Below are 20,750 nucleotides of genomic sequence, written 5' to 3' on the forward strand. Positions count from 1 at the left end.
TTTGCATCTGTAGACGAAACACTCTATACTTATGCATTATCATAATACAATTTATCAAAAAATATCATCGTTAAATGAACTAACATGCCACCATGCCAGTCATTACTACTTCGTGCTGTCGCGATAACAACTGACATTCAGAACTGTAAGGCTAAGTTTAACCTACAGACTTGCGTTTTTAGCCCTCGGCAATCTTTGACAAAATGTGCGCGTGTGAAAGCGTTGATTACGCTTCTCGCTTTAAACAAAACGCAGCCAGAAATTATGTATTTAAATGCTGGTTTCTCTAATAACACGTTGTCATTTTAAGCAAGTAAGTTTATTTTAATAAAATTCTGTTATTAAAAACGCATACTTTCTAAAACGCATAAAATGGGTTAAGTTCTTATGTCGATTTAGCCAATCATGTTCATTGTTTTTAAAAAATTACTACCAATAAAAAAAAAATATAAGATTTTTTTAGCTCAGGACTTTTTTTACAAAAAGAGATAGTAGTCTAAAATGCAGTTTTCTCTACAACTAAAGCCCACTACACAGCTAGCAACATACAAGTATATCACAACATCTGGTTTTATGTTTGATTCCAGTTCATTCCTAGCCTATGGTTTTTGTGTAAGAAGTTTACAGTTTTTACTGCTGCTGAGTCCGACCAAATCATAGTTATGAAACATTTTAAATACATACATCACTAGTTCCGCTTTTACTATTATTGTATACTGAAATAATGTAAACCGGGTCTAAATATCCAAGAAGTTTAAAACCACACGAGTATATATATTGCTTAAGTTAGTTATCAGTGGTAGTATGAATTCAATAGACAACTAACTCCAATACGTAACTGTACTTTACAATTAAACCCGTTTATGTTAACAACACAACAATTGCTATTTTTACTTTTATTTTACAAAAATACATAATACTAAAATACAAACTGCATTTTTATATGATAAATGAAATTAAAATGCGCTAGCAGCTAAAATATATGTGTTAGTGACAATTTATAAAATACATAAAATATTTAAAAAAAATTAACAAATACAAGTTTAATGTCAAAATAAGCAATTTAACAGCATTGTAAATATTTAATTATACAAAATAATATATGAAATAACATTGATTACAGAAAAATTAAAGCTGTGGTAATTGATATAAAAATAATAGTTTTGTACATGATTTTGCATATAACTTTACATGTCAAAATTAATTATTTTAAAAATAAGGTAAAAAATTAGAAAAAATAAATCAAATATTTGGGAATTAATTGGTAGACTACTTTATATTTTATAAAAATCTTTTTTTACAAGGCCAAAAAATAAAAAAACTGGCCTTAATATATTCTACAAATTTCATTATATAAAATACTACTAGTTTAATTAAAGTTTAAAAATTAGGATTTGGTTTTTAAAATTTGCAATATTTTTTTCCCTTTTTCCAATTTTAATCGTTTTTTATCTTTAACTACATTTCCATATAAACACGCTAAAAAAACAAAGAATTAAATAAATTTTATTTATCGAATATTATTAATTTAAAACAACTCTTTTTAACAAATATTGAATATTAATTTACTTACCAACAATCGTCACCTCCTGTAGTAATAAGTTGACTATCATCTTTTGTAAACCTCACGTTTGTTACATGAGCTGAGTGGCCCACATACTTACGATGTTTTGCCTAAATTTAACATTTATATAAAAACTCTTAATATTTAACAATAACATAGTATTTAACAATATTTTTTTAGAATTATTTTCACAATATTACTAATTCATTAATATTTGTTTATGTATTAAAAAAATATTTAAAAAATAAAAAAACACTATTTTGTTGTAAAGAAAATAATTTTTTGGCTTATTTGTTGATTTTTAATGTAGTAAAGCTAAATTGTTTTTTAATTTGTCAAAAAAAGTACTGTTTACACCTTATCAAAAAGATTGTAAAGAAATGGATGTAGTAGGAATCAAACCCAGAACCTTTAAAGAAATAACAAAAAAACAAACAAATTTTAATTGTTTCTAAACTTACAAATTTTTCTCTGCATGGAAAATCAAACAACTTGACAAATCCAAAGTCATCCCCAGTGGCCACGGTATTGGTGCCATGTGTCACGTTGGCACAATTGACATCACCTCTGTCACAATTTTTCGGCCAAATTCCAATAACATCATCACCCAAAACACTAAAAAAAAATTTTTTAAATTAAAAAGTTTTTTTTTAAATTACAAACTTGAATAAAAAAAATATTTAAAATTACCTTGTCCATGTATTCCATGTTATTGAGTTTATTACAATAGAGTCAGTTACAGGGTTGCCAGATGGAACTTCAAATACAAGTTGACTATAGGATCCAGTGCCAACCTTAAATAAAATGGAAACATTAATTATGTTAAAACTTTAAAATATCTTATTTATATTTACCAATATGTTTTTAAATATAAGACAATAAAACGTTCTTAGGAAATTTAGAAATGGGTTACTGCCCACATGAGAAAAAATCATTTTTCAAAATTTGCAAGTTAAAATAAATAAAAACGATTATATTGAAATTAACATTTTTAACAAAATGGATATTAAATTTAGACCTGAATGTATTTTCCATCTTGTGAAAAATCCATTTGAAAAACATAGTTCGGTATATTCTTACAATACCCCAACCTAGTCAGCTGATTATCCAAGTTTAACTCGTAAAAATCCAAAGTATTTTCTGACGATCCAACAGCAATAATTTTATCATTTGGACTAAACCTAAATTAAAATTTTCAAGATTTATTTTTAAGTAGCAAATAGCAACAAGCAGTGCTGTGGTATAGGGATTTACTACATAATAATTTAGGTTTAAGTTACACTGCTTTTATGTTACATCCTTAGGTAAGACTCTGTAAACAGTACAAACTCATGACAAGTCAAAAAAAAACAATCTTCAGGTTAATTATTGAACAGACAAGATCAAATATTAATCAAAAATGCAAAACGCAACTTAACGCTTAGCTAAGGTGAAGAATGTTACTTCATACAAGCTATTAAATAAATCTTTTTATTACACCTTAATATAACTGCTTTAAACAAAAAAAAACAATTTAAAAAAATGTAAAACCTTCTTTATAAATTGATTACTTAAAAATTTAATAAAAATACTTTAAATTGAATAACTACCTAATGTCGTAGATTGCTCCATTTCGATCTCTTTTCTTTGTCAAAACTTTCAGCGAAACAACATCCAATACTAATATTTCACCGCTGTTTTGACCAATTGCTACTCGGTTACCATCGTGGCTGAACGAACATGACCTTGAGCCTGATGTAAGACTAATTTTGTGCATCATCACCTAAAATATCGTAAAAAGTATTAAATTTTTTAAGTTAATTTTTTTTTTATTTTAATTTTACTTGCAAAAAATAACAAAAATTTAAAAATTTAAATTTAAATAATTTTTTTTTATTTTTACAAAAAATTACCTTTTCTTTGAGGTCCCATATTCTAGCAGTTTTATCATCTGAAGTGGTACAACAAATCATAGCTGTAGGGTGACAGGATAAGCCCCATAATTCACCCTCGCTGTGTCCGTACACCAACGTGGTACAGGCCCCATTTTTCTCCCCAATTTCCATAACTTCAGAGTCTTTGGTACCCACTAAAATTTTACCCTAAAAATTAAAAAAAAATTTTTTTTAAATAAAAAATTTAATTAACAAACCCCATAAAAAACATTAAAATGATTTTATGCCAAAAAAAAACTTATATAACTTTTAAAAAATCATGACACCACTTACCTTGCCACGTGCCACAGATTTAACAACATTTGTGGCCACTTGGAATGCGCGACATCTTCTCATATCTTGATCCCACAACTTTACTGCACCCCCTTCTTTTGACCTAAACAAAGTTTAAACAATAAAAAAATTAAATAAAAAATAAATAAACTTATTTTTTGTAAATATTTATATAAAGTAACAAGTTACATAAAAAAAACATAGGTAGTTTAGTTCTTTAAAAAAACATTGAATTAAATTCAAAGTCTTGGGTATTATTTTTATGCTGGTAAGCCATAACTTTGTCTAATAAATTTTATGTCTTAAATTTTTTCATCAAACCGAAAAACGAATTTCTAAACAATATTTAATAACAAGTCGAATACATTAAAAAATAAAATAATTACAAATAGTAAAAAAAATTAAACTTAAATTTACATTTTTTCCTTTCCACCAGTCACAATTAGTCCATCTCTGAGTGTGGTGAACATGGAGAACACTGGTCCTACGTGAGCTTTTGCTACAGTTCTGGATAAAACATGACCCTTCCATACATAAACATCTCCATTCATGGCACCAGTGAACGTTAAGTTTTCCTATTTTAAATATTAACAGATAAAAATAGGCCATAAGATCAACACTACCCAATTTATGGACATAAGGCAATAAAGTAAGAATAGACTTAACATAATCTGGCAGCATGGTGTAGTGGTAAGAACACTTGCTACACCACACATGGGGTCATGGGTTCAATCCCCACTGATCTCATGCTGCAGCGTCCTTGAGTAAGGCGCTTTAGACAGTATGAACTCCTGCTGAGCCAGCACTCAATCAGCAGTATAATTATCGGGCAAATATAATCTATAATATTCCAAACTGCCACAGGCAACTCGAGACTGGGTCGGAATAACTGATGTTAATCTATGTTTAAGTCGCGCATTCAACTTTTTCACATCGAGGATAAAGATAAATAAAAAAGACATATATACTTTAAAAAAAGGTAAGTAAAAAAAAACATAAAAAGGTACCTTACATTATCATAGAAAATTGAATTTTTATTTTAGTAAAGATAAATTGATAACTTTTGAGCTAATGTTAAATCATCACTATAGAAATATTCTTTCAAAAGTTTGTGTCAAAACTTTAATTTAAGACATAATTTAATTAACTGTTACAATACTTACGGCTCCAAAAGCAATAGAAAGCATGGTTTGAGATTGGATGCCTTCGGTTGCTCCCAAAATTCCGCGCTTGCCCAATAATGCTGCACCACAGACCTTAAAATATTCACAAAATAAACAAATTTAAAATATTGAAAAATGTAAAAGAATATTAAAAGAAATTTTATACTGCTTAAAAATGCTGGAATTATATTGCTAAAAAAAACAGTTAAAATGAATTTTAAAAAGTACATTTAAAAGAATTTTTTTTAATAAATTTAAGTTATTACAAAGTTATTATAAGACATAGAAGCATTAAGGGTTGAACCCCAGAACCTTATGTAATAAAACCAAGTGTTTCAACTACTACACTAATTTTACTTAAAAAATAATGTGAATTGCTTTTATTGTTATATCTTGGATAAAATCTGGTTCAAGTTTAAAAACAAACTGACCTGCCAAAACATGACGTGTTTTACTCCAACTGTCACAAAAGTTGAGTCAGAATCAGGTCTGAATTGAGCACTGAATATTCGATGTCGACTGCATATGTGATCACAAGCTTTTAAACCTGTGTTTAAATAACAAAATATTAAGTTTAAACTTACAAAACAATGAAAGGACTAATCCTAAACTATCCTTGTTTTTAGGTAGTGGGCAATCAAATAAAGGTGATAGGTTTTTATTTTTTTTAGAAAAGTTGCTAAAAAAGTATGGTTAATCTATTTGTAAACACCATGCTTAAAAGCAAATAATGTGGCACTGGTGAGAATTAAACTCAAAACCCCTTAACCAGTCCCCCCTAAAAAATTCCAATAAAATATTACCTTCTTGCCACCGCCATACTGCCACTGAGTGTTGATCATCGAGTCCTACTGAAAGTAAAAGTTTTCCACTGGCAGAAAAGTTAACAGAACACACACCAGCCTTGTGGAAACCTTTTAGAATCGAAAGAGTTTTCTTGCTTGTTGCATCCCATATATGTATAGTTGGGTTTATCCCAATTTGACCTGCGAGTGAATTTTACTTGTTAAATAACTTAAAAATTAAGACAAAAATCATAAAAATATAAACACTGTATTTAAGACAAATAAATGTTTTAGGTAAGCACATTTTTTACAGTCTGCATTTTGAATGTTTTTTTTTACAGTCTGCATTTTGAATGTTTTTTTTTACAGTCTGCATTTTGAATGTTTTTTTTTACAGTCTGCATTTTGAATGTTTTTTTTACAGTCTGCATTTTGAATTTTTTTTTTTACAGTCTGCATTTTGAATGTTTTTTTTTACAGTCTGCATTTTGAATGTTTTTTTTTTTACAGTCTGCATTTTGAATGTTTTTTTTACAGTCTGCATTTTGAATGTTTTTTTTTACAGTCTGCATTAAGAATTTGAACCCATTTAACAGGTTACCCTTTAAGCGCTTGTTGTTTTAATATTGCAACTAGTATTTGCCCATGCTACAACTGTAATTTCTTATTTAAAACTCATGTGATTTAGTCTTATCACAAAAAGCTTATATTTAGATGATGACAACAAAAACATCAGCAATTTTTGTTTTGCTGAATTCAGGGTAAAAAATATTTAAAAATAATTTTTTTTATTCTAAACCCTACGCTTTATTTTACAGATACCAAAAAAAAATATAAACCACATACCACACTTTAACATTTAATTAATCCTAGTTAAACAATTTGTTCCAACCTGAAGCAATGGTGTTGGAAAATTTAGGATGTTGGTTGACAGTTAAACAAATTATGTCATCAGTATGCTCTGTGTAAAAAGTCTGTGATCCTGTAGTAAGGTCTTGAACGATGCCAGTACCTAAATTTTCAAATTTGATTTTATTAATTTTTTTGTATTTATTTATTCTTGATTTAAGAAGGCCAACTTTACAGCCTATAAATAGAGTTACATTTGTTATCTCGACTCAGTCTTAAGTTGACTTTGGCAGATTGGGATATTATTGATTATAATTGCCCGATAATCAATCTGCTGAATGGCTTTTATTAAGACAAAAGTTTATACCACTTATAGCGTCCAATTTAATGTAAGGCATGTAGGAATCAAGCCCAGGACCTTAAGTTGTCAATTAAACCACTGCACCATGTCACCATGTAAATTTAACTTTTACCAAAAAAATGTTGTAAACAACACTTTATTTAGTAGTAATACATTTTGTGGTAAATGTTCAACAACCACAGCTCTTTATTTAAACAATTAAACATGTGTTAATATTAAATAAATTCTGCAACATATGATTTATTACATTAAAAAAACAAAAAAATATAATAAAATATTTATACACTGAAAAGTATAAACGTGTTACCTGCTGCATGGTAAACCACTTTCGTACATTCATCTAAATAATGTAAGTTGTCCCGACAGTCAAAACCCCTGTACCCGAAAACATGATGCAACTCGAGATCACTCACCCTGTTCAGTGCCAAATTGTCATGTTTAACGACTTTGTCACTTTTGTTACCACTTCTGCTCACTGATGGTCTGAAAATTTTAATTGTGTAAAAAAAATTTTTTGGTAAAATTTTTGAAATTTTTAAACAGAAATAACAAAAGTTTATACCCCAATTTTTTTTAAAAATGTGTCATAATGTCAAATTTTGATCAAAAATCAAATAAAGTAAGTTATTTTAAGTTCTTACTTTTCTACATCTTCCACCACTTTACTGTTTGGTTTAGTTCCAGATGTTTCTCTTATGTTGACCTGATAAGTTTTAGTGTTGTAATCCATATTCTTCTCCCTTGCTACATCACTGTCATATCCTGTAGAACAAAATGAAAAACTTTAACTCAGTTTGATAATTGATATAATTTTTTATAGCAGAAAGAGGCCAATTTGACACAAAAAAAAAACACTTTTTTTTAGACATACCTTCAGAAAGTTAAAAAATAATTTTTTTTATATCTAAGCAACTGATAAATCAAACACATTTTATTTAAAATAACCTAACAAGACATTTTTTTCCTAATAAGACAAAATTCAATCAAGTTATTTAATGTCTAAAATACAAGGATTTTATTCACAAATCTACCTCCTTCCTCCTCAGAGTCTGTGTCAGAGTCCTCACTATCGCCATGGTAACTCACATCTTTCTTGCTTCCCAGCTCACCACTTGCTATCTCAATGCTCTCTTGCGCCCACAAGAGAATCGAAGTGTCGGCGCCCCCGGTGGAAGCAAGTTGACTCGAGTCATGTGACCAGCGAATGTTGGTGACATGAGCGCTGTGTCCGACGTATTTTTTAAATTTTGCATGTTTCCCCTTAAAAAATAAATTTTTAAGTGAATATTTATTTTGTTATTATCTTTAAACAATTATTAGAGAAAGGAAAAATTGTTTGCCATGTTGCAAAATTGTTGGAAAACTAGTTAAAATGTAATTTTAATTTAGGAAAAAAACGCATTTTTTTATAAATTCTCAAATGCTTACTTTTACAGGGTAGTTGAACAGTTTAACAAAACCAAAGTCGTCGGCAGTTGCCAATAACTTTCCACTTTTGTTTAAACTGGTGGCATTAACATCAGTGACATCGCTGTAACTTGGCCATATTCCCTGATTGTAACATTTAACATTAAAATTTAAATAAAAATAATTAAAACAAAATAATTCAATATTTTGAAACTAATTTAAGTCGAAAAAAAATCTAATTAAAAATAAAAAAAAATTAAAAGTTAATTAAAAAAATAATAAAAACCTCTAAATTTTTTCCGAGAACCCCTGTGCAAGATGACCACTCGATGGCATCATCACTCATTACAGTTTGCCTTTTTCCTCTTGGTGCTTCAAAGAACAACAACTCTTTAGCGCCCGAGTTAACACATAAAAGTTTTCCTGGTAAAAAAAGTTATAAATTTAGCAACAAATTTTTGCCTGCATTGATTTTTCCCATTAAAAAACACTAATTCCTGATTTTAAAGACCTATAAATTTGACATGCTTAGCTATAGATGTCCATTTATCTAAGTAATTTTATTACCAACAACCACACGTGTGGTGTAGCAAGTGTTCTTACCACTACACCACGTTGCCGGTGTGAGGTTCTATGATCAATCCCCAATGCTAAGATGCTTTTAAAATATTAAACACCAGGTGATTAAAACCAATAATTACAGAACTAAACAAAAGCAACTTAATAAACTTAAACACGTTAACATATAATATTAAGATTACCCCTTGCGTCCCAGTCTATATGTGTTATATAACTGGATGCCCCTTTACATATTCCTACTCGTTTACTGTTCAACACATTATATATGTCCACAAAATTATCGTGTGATGCTACAGCTAGGTATTTGCCAGTATCAGGTGAAAACCTAAAACAAAAGTTAATATTTAATTTTAAATATTTCAGTTTTTTTAGTAAAAACATCACAAATTCATTTAAAATCTTAATTTAGTGAATTTTTTTGTTATTTTAAATTTTTAGAAATTTTAATTTTTTTAAAAAAGAAAAAAAATTAAAAAAAACTTTATAAATGGATTTACCTTATATCAGAGATTGCTTCCTTTCTATGATGGAAAGAAACCAAATCTTCTAAAGTTGTGGAATTTACAACAATAAAACTTCCTAAAAAATATTTAAAATTTTTTGTAAATGTTTTTTTTTAGAAATCTAGCATAAAAAAATTGTCTAAAATTTTAAATCAAAATAAAATAGCTTACCATTATTACAGCCCACAGCTATTGCATTGCCGTCCGGAGAGTAAGCACAACATTGCCCACCAGTGGTCAAAACCCTTGCCACTTGTAGGCGCTGTTCACCACTCACAGTGCTCCAGGTTCTCAAAGTTTTGTCGTTGGACACTGTCGCACATTCAGGTTTGGAAGGGTGAAAAGCTAAACCCCATAACTCACCTTCGCCATGACCCTAAAAAAAAACTTTTACCTAACTATTTTTTTTGATATATATCTCTATCTTCGATGTGGGAAAGTCGAATGTGCGACCTAAACGTAGAGTAACAACAGTTACTCCAACTCAGTCTCGAGTTGCCTGTGGCAGTTTGGGATATTATAGATTATAATTGCCCGATAATTATGGTGCTGATTAAGTGCTGGCTCAGCAGGAGTTTATACCGTTTATAGCGCCTTACTCAAAGGCGCTACAGCATGAGAGCAGTGGAAATTAAACCCACCTCATGTGTAGTGTAGCTAATGTTCTTACCTCTACACCAACAGTTAGTTAATTGCAGCTCCAAAGGCTGTATATCATTTATTAAAAAATGCTATTTGTGTGCCAATTAACACCAGTACACTACAAACAGCACATTTTTAATATTAGAGACTTACAAATTTAACATTCATATGCGAAATTAATATATCTACATTTATTAAGTTCTATTACACTTAGACTAAGTGGTTGTGCTTTCTATGTGCTGCACCACTAACATATACCCAAAATAAATAGACTGAACATCACAAATGACAGTTTATATTATTTTAAAGGCCTTCAAATTTGACATGCATATATTTATATATACACATTTTTACCGACCATTAAGCTATATTAGTCCTATGTGTCCAAATTAAATGCCCTTAAATAGCTACATTTTATATTATAATTAAACATACTTGAGTAAGAAGAGTGATTGGTCCACTTTTGTCAATCTCAATAACTTCTCCACTTTTTGTTCCAATTAAAATCTTACCATGACCTATCAGAGTTCAGATATTAAATATTGCTATGCATTAAATGAATATAAAAATGCTTTAAAAAAATTAATGGAAACCAAACTTTAAAAAACTTTTATTTTCTTAATCAATTTTTTTTTTAAACCAAAAAAAATCCCTCTTTTTTTTTTTTTAATGAAAAATAAGTTGATGGCATTAAATTATAATGTGCCCAATTTTTTGTTGTGTAAAAAATATCTTACCCAAATTAATAGCTCGAACAGTTGGGTTTTCTTCAACTAGAATTCCATGAGATTCCTCACTTAAATTTGCACTCGTGATGGGATAAGACTTTAAACAACGCTCAAACTTCTCGTCCCACAGACACACAACTCCATCTTTACCACCAGTTACAAAACCCTTTTAAATATTTTATAAAAAAAAAATTATTAAAAAAAAATTAATAAATAATAATTGAACTAGTATAATAAACAATAGTTGTATGTTTTAAATAAGTTATTTTACTTGGTTAACAACATTAAAAATCAACCAAAATTTTGTTATTGTAGATTATTTGTAAGATCTGCAAAATTGTCATTTTTAAATCAATATTATGGTCTCAATAAAAAATAAATACGGAAGACTTTTACTGTACATCAGTTTTAAAAAAAAACACCTTGTTTAATACTAATTTGAAATATTGACAATATCAAATTGATTTTACCTTGTCAAGCGAATGAATTGCAAAACAAGGTCCATCATGAGCTTTCTGTGTTCTTGATAAATTGTTTCCCTCCCATACATACACCTTTTAAACAGATAAAATAATTTAATAATTTTTTTTTTAAATCCATGATATTAGAAGGCCGACTTCACGACCTAAACATAGAGTAACATCTGTTACCCCGACAAAGTTTTAAGTTAACTTCTGTAATTTAAAAACTTAGGTTTTAGATTTAAATGAAGTTTATCCTGTTTATAAGGCCTTGAAGGGGCTACAGCATGAAGGAAATGGGAATCAAACCTGGGAACTTCTGTAGTAAAGCTAGGTGTTTTACTTACTACACCATGTCTTGGATAAACTATATCAGCAAAATTTCAAAAAGTAAAAAGATCACTGAACCTTTATAAAAAAACCTAATAACAAATACTGACTTGACCATTAGCAGCACCACTGTAAGCATTTCCCTGCTTTCCATAAGCAACACACAACATAGTATCCAACTTTCCACTTTTACCAAATATTCCTCTGTGCGATGTACAGCCTCCACCTTAAGATAATATTTATTGTTTACTTTTATATATCTGTGTTTAATTTAATACTGGTTCCAATGCTCAAAAATTTGTTGAATTTAATACTGGTTCCAATGCTCAAAAAAAAATCAAAAAAATCTCAAAAATTTAGAATATTAAAAAAGACTTATTCCCTGTGGATTGTAAAATTAAAATTCTGGGTAAGTTAACTGATACATTTAAAAATCCAGTTTAAAATTTTTTTAACAGACAAAATATGTTTTATTTTTTAAGAAACAGTTATGTAAATTTTATGTTACTACTAACTGCTTTACCGAAAAAGCATAATTCTAAAAAGCAAAATTTAAAAAGCAAAATTTTTATAAAAAATTGAACAACATTTTAAAGTTTATCACAATATGTCAGCAAACTGTTTTTTTACATACCAACATGTTGCCAAAACTTAATGTGTTTGATCCCGACGGTCACAAGTTTTTCTGGATCTGTTGGATTAAACCTTACTACAAACACTTTGTCTTGATGTGTTTTTGACAAAGCAAGTTTTTGTCCCCGTTTCCAGTCCCATATCACCATCGTGTGGTCATTATCAAGTCCGAGAGAAACTAATTTTTTGCCATCACCTAAAAATTTAAGATTTTAGACAAAGTTGATGAATTTATTTAATTTAAAATGTAAGTAATTCTATTTTTAACAAATTTAAACAAAAAGTAACATAGATTTTTGACAATATTTTAACATCATCTTAAGGTAAATATTTTGTTATTAACAACACTGTAAAAGTAAAATAATATTTCTATAAAATTGTGAATAAATTAAAGACATGACAGCAGTGAAAATCAAGTGAAAAAACTCTAAATCTTTAATATAATGTCAAAAAATGTTTAACAAATTTATTTATTTTGTCCTAGGTCACATACAAAAAAACTGTCTATATAAATATATATGTTAGTACTTTACCTGAAAAATCCAGAGAGGAAACTCCCCGTTCATGAAATCCTTTTAGTACTGATATAGTGGTTAAAGTTTCAATATCCCATACATGAACAACTGGCTCCCTACCAACCTGGTCATTTATTTAGTGTAAATAAAATTATAAAAGTTGCATTTTTTCAAAATTTTCATTCAAGTTCAAAAACTTCAGTTGACACCGGCAGCCTGGTGTAGTGGTAAGAACACTTGCTACACCACACATGAGGTCATGGGTTCAATCCCCACTGCTCTCATGCTGAAGCGGCCTTGAGTAAGGCGCTATAAACGGTATGAACTCCTGCTGAGCCTGCACTCAATCAGCAGCATAATTATCATGCAATTATAATCTATAATATCCTAAACTGCCACAGGCAACTTGAGACTGGGTCGAAGTAACTGATGTTACTTTACGTTTAAGTTGCGCATTCGACTTTCCCACATCAAGGACAGAAAAAAAAACAAAAAAAAAGTTTATTTTTTGTTTTAACTCTAACAAGAAGACTACATTTTTTAAAAAGGTACTTTATAGTAGAATAGTGGACTATGGCACAAATGGGCCATTTTTTAATTCATTATTGAAGATATTGTAGACCAATTAATAGAAAATTAAGCATTTAAAAATAAAGGCTCCACCTGGCCTGTGGCAGCAATATCTTTTAAAGGATGTAAAGTCAAACTCAAAATGTCGTCGTCATGTTTGTCGTAAAATCTTTGCGAGTGATTCTCCCGAGAATAAATAATTCCCAATGCAGCTACATGGTAAACTACTTCACCCCGCTGGGTGTAAAACACGTTGTCACGACAATCATACCCACGATAACTAAAAAAATAAAGTTTGTAAATTTTTTTATATTTTTATCGTTAAATGCAAATATTAAAAATATTTAAAGCTAAAAAAAAATTTTTTTTTTTGTAAAAATGTGGAATAAAAAAATTGTTAACTTCTTTTTTCGTTTTAAATTTGTTTTCTAATTTTTGTCCAAATGTTTTTACCCAAATGCAAATTGAAGTTTTAGGCTTGCACTATCAGGAGAAGAATTTGCTCCTCTTTTTTTCTTCCCACTACCTCCCACTCCTTTCTCTTTTGCTCTCTGAGCCTGTTTAAGAGCAGCAAGGTCTTCTTTGTACACATCCCGATTATATTTAATCTAGAAAAATTTAAAAACAAATCTAAAGTAACAAACTTCAGAAGTTTACATTTATTTTTTTGACAATTTTATTTCAAGATATTCTTACCTGAGCCTCCTGTTCAATCTCTGAGTCTACTTCTCCAACATCCGAAAGATCAGAATCCGATCCCTCACTACAGCTTTCATTATTTATATCTGAAAACATATTAAATGATTAATAATTTATTTTCAAAAAAAAATATATTTTTAACATTTTTATTTTTTATTACCTTGTCCAGTTACCCCATCAACCTGGGTGACCTGTGATTGGTCGGAAATAAAACTCCACTGAAACACGGCATGGTCGGCGCCCCCAGTGGACAAAAGCCACTGATGATCGGATGAGAATCGAACATTCGTAACATGAGCAGAATGACCAACATACTTGCGAAACTTAGCACCTAGATTAAAAAAATACGTTGTAATCTTAAAATAAATTTTTATATTAAAATTTAAAGAAAAAAATACAGTTCAAGAATTGCCATAAGCTTTTCAACCCTAATTTTTTTAACAAAAAAAATGTTTGTTCCCTATTCACTTGGACACTGATCAAATATTGTTTAAAATAATGAAGATAAATTATTTGACAAAACTATTACATTTATAAATTTAAAAAAAGTAAAATTTTTACCTTTCTTTAAGCAGGGAAATCTAAACAGTTTCACAAGACCAAAGTCATCTCCAGTTGCAATGGAAGCATGATTATAGCTCGCATCAACTGCATTAACATCATTTATTTGTGTATATTTTGGCCATATTCCATTCACTTCTGACCCCAAAACACTGGTCCAAGTTTCCCACTCAATTGCTCTGATTTCTTCTCCGCCTGTTACTTGTTTTCCACCTAATTAAAAAAGTATTAAGTTTAATTGAGTGTTTTAGATCAGCAACTAGACTTGTTTAAATTGCTATCCTATGCTGCAAGGCTTTAATAATATATTAAACCAAAGTCAGTTAGCCGTTTAAGCTACTACAGTTCTTGTATTACTTCAATGACTTATACTGTTTATCACAACAATTAAGATGTTTTAAAATAGAATATGCCCTGGAGATCAGTCTTCAAAAAAATCAGTCTGTCTATGCAATAAGTTTGAAGTGTAGATGATGGTTTTTTGAGCTAAACATTTAAAGCTAAATTAAAAGAAAAAAAATTTTACCTGGCATGGAATAGACTAATCTCTCTCCTGCGCCATCATTTGTTTGCAGATATCTTGAATCTTTTGACCAATCTATGTGAGTGATAAAACTGGATGACTTACTGCATGTGCCCAACTTCTTGTTTCTGTAAAACATTAAAAAAAATCCATTCAATCAAAACTTTTCTAAAATATTTAATTTATATCAAAACAATTTAAAAACCTTTAAACCATAAGTGTAGCCCTATTAACAATAAACAAAATATTAAATCACATTTTAAAACAATGGTCAAAGAGTGACTGACTTAAAAAATCCAACTTAACAGATATAAAGATAGTTGTCTATGTCTGTTACTGTACAAAAATGACACAATAACATTTTACCGTTGTGTCACAGCATATATATCGACGAAGTTGTCGTTGGATGCCACAGCGAGGTAAGAACCATCCGGAGAATACTTCATCTCGTGGAGAACCTCCTTGCGATCATGGATGTGTGCAACCTCCACCATATCCCTGGAAAAAAATTAAAAACTTTAAAAATTTAATTTTCTGACATTTTATTTAGTTTTGATTACATATTTTAAAATTTAACATTAAAATTACAAGTATATATAATATAATTTAACCTATTTTCTTGTTACAGATTTTATATTAATGCATTTTTTTTTGTTTATAAATATTTTTAAATTATTGGGCAACTAATGTTTAGGGTTAGAGGGCCAAAGCTTAATTTAATAGTTAGAATTAGACTGCATTTTTAGTAAGCAAAAATTTAGCTTTTAAAATTTAATTTAAAAATAAAAAATAAATATATACAACGGTAAAAATACAACAGTCAGCTTAAAATTACCACGGATACCCCAAACTAAAGTATATAAAAAACCTAGCTACTAACCTTATTCTGAATATGTAAAAAGATCCATTTTTGCATCCCACTGCGATCTGGGTTCCATCAGCATTGAAAGCACAAGATCTAGCTGGGTGTTCAATGTTGCAACGTGCTAGTAAGGCATGATCTAATAAACTCCATAATCTTAAAGTATTAATAATTGTAAAAAAAAATTTATGCTCAAAAATATATAAAAATATTAGTATAAAAAGAAAGTTTATATACAGAACACAAAAAAATAAATAAAAAAAATTATTTAAAAAAATAAAAAAAAACTTTTAAAATTAAATTTATGATTATACCTGACTGAACAATCGTCACTCGCTGTTGCAGCAATTGCTTTTTTGGGGTGAACGGCCAACCCCCACAATTCACCCTCCCCATGTCCTTGGGTTAGTGGGGCAGGGTTTTCCCTGTCCCGAACCATGACCTCAAAAATTTCACTGTTTTGTGTTCCAACTAAGATTCGATCACCAGCCCAACAAACTGATCTAATCGAAAATCCTGAAATTTTTAAAAACAATATTTTTTTAAAACACATATTATTTTTTTTAATTTTTGCAAAAATGTGTGCTATAACAAGCAAATGAAAAACAAAACCTTTGAAATTCAATAATAAAATCTTAAAATTTATAATGTTTTTTTAAATTAAAAACAGCCAAATAAAATAAATAAATTGTTTTAAAAAGTCATTAATTATGTAAAGATTCGATCTAGTTAAATTTTAAAACAACCGTAGCACAGAAAAAACAATAATAATTAAACATTTATTCATATTTATTTTGTTTATGATTACTTTTGGTTTAATTTGAGTTATTTTTTTAATTTATGTTTTGAAAACATTTTGTATAAATTAACCATACAAATAATCAGATTTTAAAAGCTATTCATTATTTATATTATAATAACAGCACTGTGTCATAATTGATTTTACTCAAATAAGATAATAAAAATAATGACTAAAATCGCAAAAAATGTCTAAAAAACAAAAAAAAAACGTCTTAAATGATTCAAATTTTTTTTAAAATAATAAATAAATATTTAAAAAGTAAAACACATTTAATTTGCATTTATTTCAAATAATGATTTGTTTTTTTGTTTTTTAATAAATTTTATCATTTTAAAATTTTAAATAATAGATTTAGCTTTTTTGTTATAAACTTATTAACTTTTTTGTATTAATTTGTTACCTTTATATCCATAAACACAGTCTTTAACATTTATAGTGGTAAGAGGTGTAAATGAGAAGTCCCATAACTTAACATGGCCGTCTCTACTCCCTGTTGCATATCCATCCTCACATTTATGCATTGTAAATATACCACCCTAAATAAAAAGATTTTTTTTCCGTTTCAAAATAAAATTTTTAAGTTTTTTTAATATGTATTAAAATATTGGTATATTACCAGTATATACAGTTTAAAAATTTAAAAAATGCCAGCTGCAGAAGTTTAACAGAATTAACATAGGCAATATTAGTTTTTTTAAATCTTTAAAAAAACTGTATAAAAGTTACATAGGTATACATTTAATAAAAATAGTCACATTTAATAAAAATAGATTTTTAAATTCAATAAAAAAATTAAGAACAATTAATTTATCTTGCCAAAAATATTTTTAAACAGTTCTTCATTTTTTTATAAACAATTTGAATGCAATATTAATAAAACAATTTAAATGCAGTAAAATTGTAATTCACACAATTTACAAAATGCTTTAATTTTTGACCTTGAGGTCATATAAAACTAGAATGAGCTTTTAGAAATTAATTATTAAAGTCAGCTCGATTTTATAAATATTAATGCCTAATGATTTATTCCCGGTACTAAGATGTTTAAAAATTATAACATCAATATTTTGACAGGCTGCTAATAATTAATATTAAACATGACAGGCTATCAAAAATTTAATCTAAATTTAAAATATTATATACATATATACATTTTTTTTTAAATGGGACAGAAACTTAATTTGCCCAAAATTCTAATATAATAATGTTTAACACTATTGTAAAAATATGCTAATTAATAAAAAAAAAAATTTTTTATCAAAAAAATTATATATTTAAAATTTATTTTTAAGTTCCACTTACGCTATGAGCAGCTGGGATAGAACGCTCCAGGTTGTTTTCCCTCCAAACATAAACATCCCCGCTCAGGGTTCCACTATAAGTGATTTTGTCGTCTGCACTTGAAACACATAATATGGTTTGGAGGTCGCCAGTTTTACCAAAAACTCCTCGTTTGGCCGTCAATGAATTTCCACACAAAGACCAAAACTTAAGAAAAAAAATAATGTTGCAATATTATTTCTTAAAAATATCGTAAATATTTATTTTCAATGTTGTGGCATAATTTTGTTTTAATTTTTAATAGGCTATATTCTTATTTCCAAATGACATCTACCTAAAAAAAAATGATAAGGAAAAAATGGTGCTTTTTTATAAAAAAACTGAATAAATAAAAGTATTTTTTAAATAATTTTTTTGTTAAAATCTGTCAAATTTAAAAATATTATAAATTTGATTTAAAATTAAACCTAAATAAACTTCTATTTGTTTCAATATCAAGTATTCAACAAACCAATACAGTATTGATTTTTGACAAATGCAAGCTCAATAAACCAAAGTCTAATCAGCTTTTAAATTGCAATTTAGGTTAGACCACAAACCATAAACAAGTCAAGAAGAGAGAAAAAATGTGAACGTAATTTAATAAAAAAAACTTACTTTAATGTGTTTTACGCCACAAGACACAAGATTAACTTCAGACATAGGATCCCATGATACATCAAATACCTAAAAAAATAATGTTGTTATGTATATTTATATACTTAAAGTTTTTTTAAAAATAAAAAAATTATGGATATTTCTAAATGTGTATGTTATAATAAACAATAACTAAATATGAATATTTTACTTGTACATTTATTTCTAAAATCATAAAAAAGTTTAGCGATTAATATTTTAAACTTAGTTTTCAAATTTTTTAATAAAAATCTGGGTACAAAACTAATAAATAAAATATTTTTTGGTGGTTTAATATATTATTTTCCTTACCCTGTCAGTATGTCCTTTTGCTGTAGCAAGCATTCTTCCCTTCTTCCAATCCCATATAACAACAGTGTTGTTTGTATCTAAACCTATGGAGGCCAATTTCTAAACAAAAATAATTTTTCATGTATATACATGTATACTATATATAAAACAATTGCATAAGATATAGACATATTAACTATTTTAAACTGTTACCACACTTTGCAAAACAAAATATTTAAAAAATGGTAGCAATACATAAAAAATTGTGCTGTAAATTACACATAGCATTCAGTTATTTTTGGCTCATCAACAGAGTTATATGATATCCAAAACTGACATGGTCAACTCGAGACTGTTTTAAGTTAAATGGGCAACGTGGTGTAGTGATAAGAACACTTGCTACACCACCATGAGGTCATGGGTTCAACTCCCACTGCTTTCATGCAGTAGCACCTTTAAGTAAGGCGCTATAAACAATATAAACTCCTGCTGAGCCAGCACTTAATCAGCAGCATAATTACAGGCAATTAAAATCTATAATATCCCAAAATGCTAAAAGCAACTCGAGACTGGGTCGGAGTAACAGTTGTTACTCTATGTTTAGGTTGCGCATTCGACCTTCCCACATCAAGGATAAAGATATATATATATACAAAAAAAAAGTTAGCAAAGTGGCTGTAAAGACAGCCTTTTCACATCAACAGTTAACAAATATCATAAAATTAAAATTATGTTGAATAGTTTTACCTCCCCAGAATGTGAAAAAGCCAGGCATGCTACACCATGAGTATGTTGATCTTTTAACAAAGAAATTGTTTGTAAACTTGTTGAATCCCAAATACAGATAAAAGGTTCTTTGCCAACTTGTCCTGTTGCAACTAACTGTCGATTGGGGTGCAATGCCAAACTGTGGGTTTTATAAAATATTTTTAAAATAAAAAATTGAATAATAAAGCAAATGTTTTTTACACTTAATCACTCTATTTTTTAAATTTCAATAGATATACAGAATTTCTAACCCTTTAAAAAATAAGTTAGGTTGTATAAATAAGATAGTATAAAGCTTTTTGTTAAATCATAGCCAAAACATTTATATTCTTAAATGCAAATTTTCAACAATCAAATTTTTGTTTTTAGACAATCTGACAATATATATATATATACAATTTTTATTACAATGGGCTAAACAAAGTATTTTTATTATTGTTTTTATATTTAATTCTTTATTTAATTTCAAAGCAATAAATAACCCAATTTCTTACCTGATAATGTCATCATTATGTCCCAAGAAAAAGCGTTGGGTTTGCGAATGTGAATTATATAAAACTGCAACCCCAGCAACAAAGTAGACAATCTCGTTATTTGCAACGTAATAAAGATTATTTCTGCATTGATGACCCCTATTTAAAAAAACATTGATTTTATTCCTGATTTCATAATTTTAAAAATTTAAAAACGGTTTTCATTTTTTTTTATTTTTATTTCACCTGTAACCATAAACCCATTCTAATTTTAGCTGGCTTGTAGGCGCTGTTTTATCTGCCATCGTATATCTTACTTCATGAACCTAATTTAAAGCAAGTTTAAAGTGCCAGAATGTTGTACAATAATCTTATCGATTTAAATTCCCTGATGAAAAAACCGTGGAACGAACGATTTGTTTTGAAATTTCCCAGTTGTTATCGAAACCTTTTATTTTCACAATTTTTCGTGTAATATGTATTTTTTTAATGATCCTCAAGCAGGGCAACAATTTAAA

The 20,750-nt window shown here is 28.4% G+C and overlaps 1 protein-coding gene across 1 annotated transcript; it reads right to left on the minus strand.

Annotated features, from left to right (window-relative positions):
* Positions 1 to 1,141: 1,141 nt before the first annotated feature.
* On the minus strand, positions 1,142 to 20,593 carry LOC145753109 (echinoderm microtubule-associated protein-like 6). Its single transcript, XM_082569507.1, has 43 exons — positions 20,479 to 20,593; positions 20,254 to 20,391; positions 19,739 to 19,898; positions 19,013 to 19,111; positions 18,683 to 18,751; positions 18,047 to 18,232; positions 17,145 to 17,280; positions 16,257 to 16,458; positions 15,961 to 16,098; positions 15,447 to 15,578; positions 15,084 to 15,208; positions 14,558 to 14,770; positions 14,157 to 14,327; positions 13,994 to 14,082; positions 13,751 to 13,905; positions 13,391 to 13,577; positions 12,746 to 12,851; positions 12,214 to 12,408; positions 11,690 to 11,805; positions 11,259 to 11,342; positions 10,798 to 10,954; positions 10,496 to 10,578; positions 9,590 to 9,794; positions 9,413 to 9,494; positions 9,098 to 9,240; positions 8,623 to 8,759; positions 8,358 to 8,480; positions 7,961 to 8,189; positions 7,571 to 7,691; positions 7,237 to 7,412; positions 6,612 to 6,731; positions 5,738 to 5,920; positions 5,366 to 5,481; positions 4,935 to 5,027; positions 4,189 to 4,346; positions 3,772 to 3,874; positions 3,457 to 3,645; positions 3,154 to 3,326; positions 2,583 to 2,745; positions 2,255 to 2,358; positions 2,026 to 2,179; positions 1,574 to 1,674; positions 1,142 to 1,479 (listed from the first exon to the last, which is right to left on the minus strand). Exons 1-43 carry the CDS (start codon positions 20,535 to 20,537, stop codon positions 1,455 to 1,457), a joined length of 5,898 nt encoding a protein of 1,965 aa, XP_082425633.1. The 5' UTR covers positions 20,538 to 20,593; the 3' UTR covers positions 1,142 to 1,454.
* Between the last annotated feature and the right edge of the window lie 157 nt (positions 20,594 to 20,750).

Source organism: Corella eumyota, chromosome 5, assembly GCF_963082875.1.
Source record: "Corella eumyota chromosome 5, kaCorEumy4.1, whole genome shotgun sequence".
In the NCBI taxonomy this organism is placed as follows: Eukaryota; Metazoa; Chordata; class Ascidiacea; order Phlebobranchia; family Corellidae; genus Corella; species Corella eumyota.

Excerpts from the sequence above, each read along its gene's own strand:
- LOC145753109 (XM_082569507.1), bottom strand. The coding sequence starts at position 20,537 with ATGGCAGATAAAACAGCGCCTACAAGCCAGCTAAAATTAGAATGGGTT. Across the intron at positions 16,099-16,256 it reads AGTGACGATTGTTCAGTCAG|ATTATGGAGTTTATTAGATC; the intron begins GTATAATCATAA and ends TAATACTTTAAG. Across the intron at positions 1,675-2,025 it reads TTCCATGCAGAGAAAAATTT|GCAAAACATCGTAAGTATGT; the intron begins GTAAGTTTAGAA and ends TGTTAAATTTAG.